The sequence below is a fragment of the Sinocyclocheilus grahami genome, unplaced genomic scaffold (assembly GCF_001515645.1).
Source record: "Sinocyclocheilus grahami isolate Dianchi unplaced genomic scaffold, SAMN03320097.WGS_v1.1 scaffold2600.1, whole genome shotgun sequence".
Lineage (NCBI taxonomy): Eukaryota > Metazoa > Chordata > Actinopteri > Cypriniformes > Cyprinidae > Sinocyclocheilus > Sinocyclocheilus grahami.
The window spans coordinates 6,194-6,862 of NW_015507779.1; the positions used below are offsets into that span (position 1 = coordinate 6,194).

General features: G+C 39.0%; 1 protein-coding gene across 1 annotated transcript in view; it reads left to right on the top strand.

Annotated features, from left to right (window-relative positions):
* LOC107575375 (collagen alpha-2(XI) chain-like) overlaps nt 1-669 on the top strand; it is a gene marked incomplete at its 5' end in the record, with an annotated part of 22,150 nt that overhangs the window by 5,276 nt on the left and 16,205 nt on the right. Inside the window, 2 exons of the mRNA XM_016261762.1 lie at nt 245-286; nt 528-590. Of these exons, the coding sequence (XP_016117248.1) occupies nt 245-286; nt 528-590 (105 nt within the window). The remainder of the gene's footprint in view (nt 1-244; nt 287-527; nt 591-669) is intronic.

Genomic DNA, 669 nt, shown 5'->3' on the forward strand with positions numbered 1-669 from the left:
CCAGAAGGGAGAGAAGGGAGACCCTGCTGTCCTTGAACCTGTAAGAGTCATACTTCCATAATCAAAACATTACTCCATTATGACAACTGGAAATAATCAAGGCAACTGCTTTATCTGTTAAGACATGTAATTCATCCAGGCCAGCAGAAGGTCGACAAAATAGCATTGTGATGTATTTCATGTATTAGTGTTTTCTGAATGAATTATTTCTGTGTTAAATTTCTTCATTTTACTGTTTTCACAGGGCATGTTGATTGAAGGACCACCTGGACCAGAAGGACCAGCAGTATGTTCATTTTATTTGTTTTTGATTAGTTAGCATTCTCCGTCCTCCCCAAAATTAAGCTAATGACCAAATAACGTTTTGACTCTTCTAATTGAAAAGCATACAACTGCCATATTGAGCATTGCTAATTATCCAGTTTGCTTTTCACTACATAGTGTATGTTATGATGAAATTTAAGTTTCACAGTTGTGATTTGGGTAGATTATACACTCTTAATTATGCAAACTTTCTCTCTGTATAGGGTCTCCCTGGCTCCGCTGGCCCCCAGGGACCCCCTGGTTCTGTTGGTGATCCTGGTGAGAGGGTGAGTGGACAGTTTTTTGTGTGTTTATGCTTTAGATGAGGCTGTTTTTTCTCTATTTCTGTCACATGATGGAGTTTGG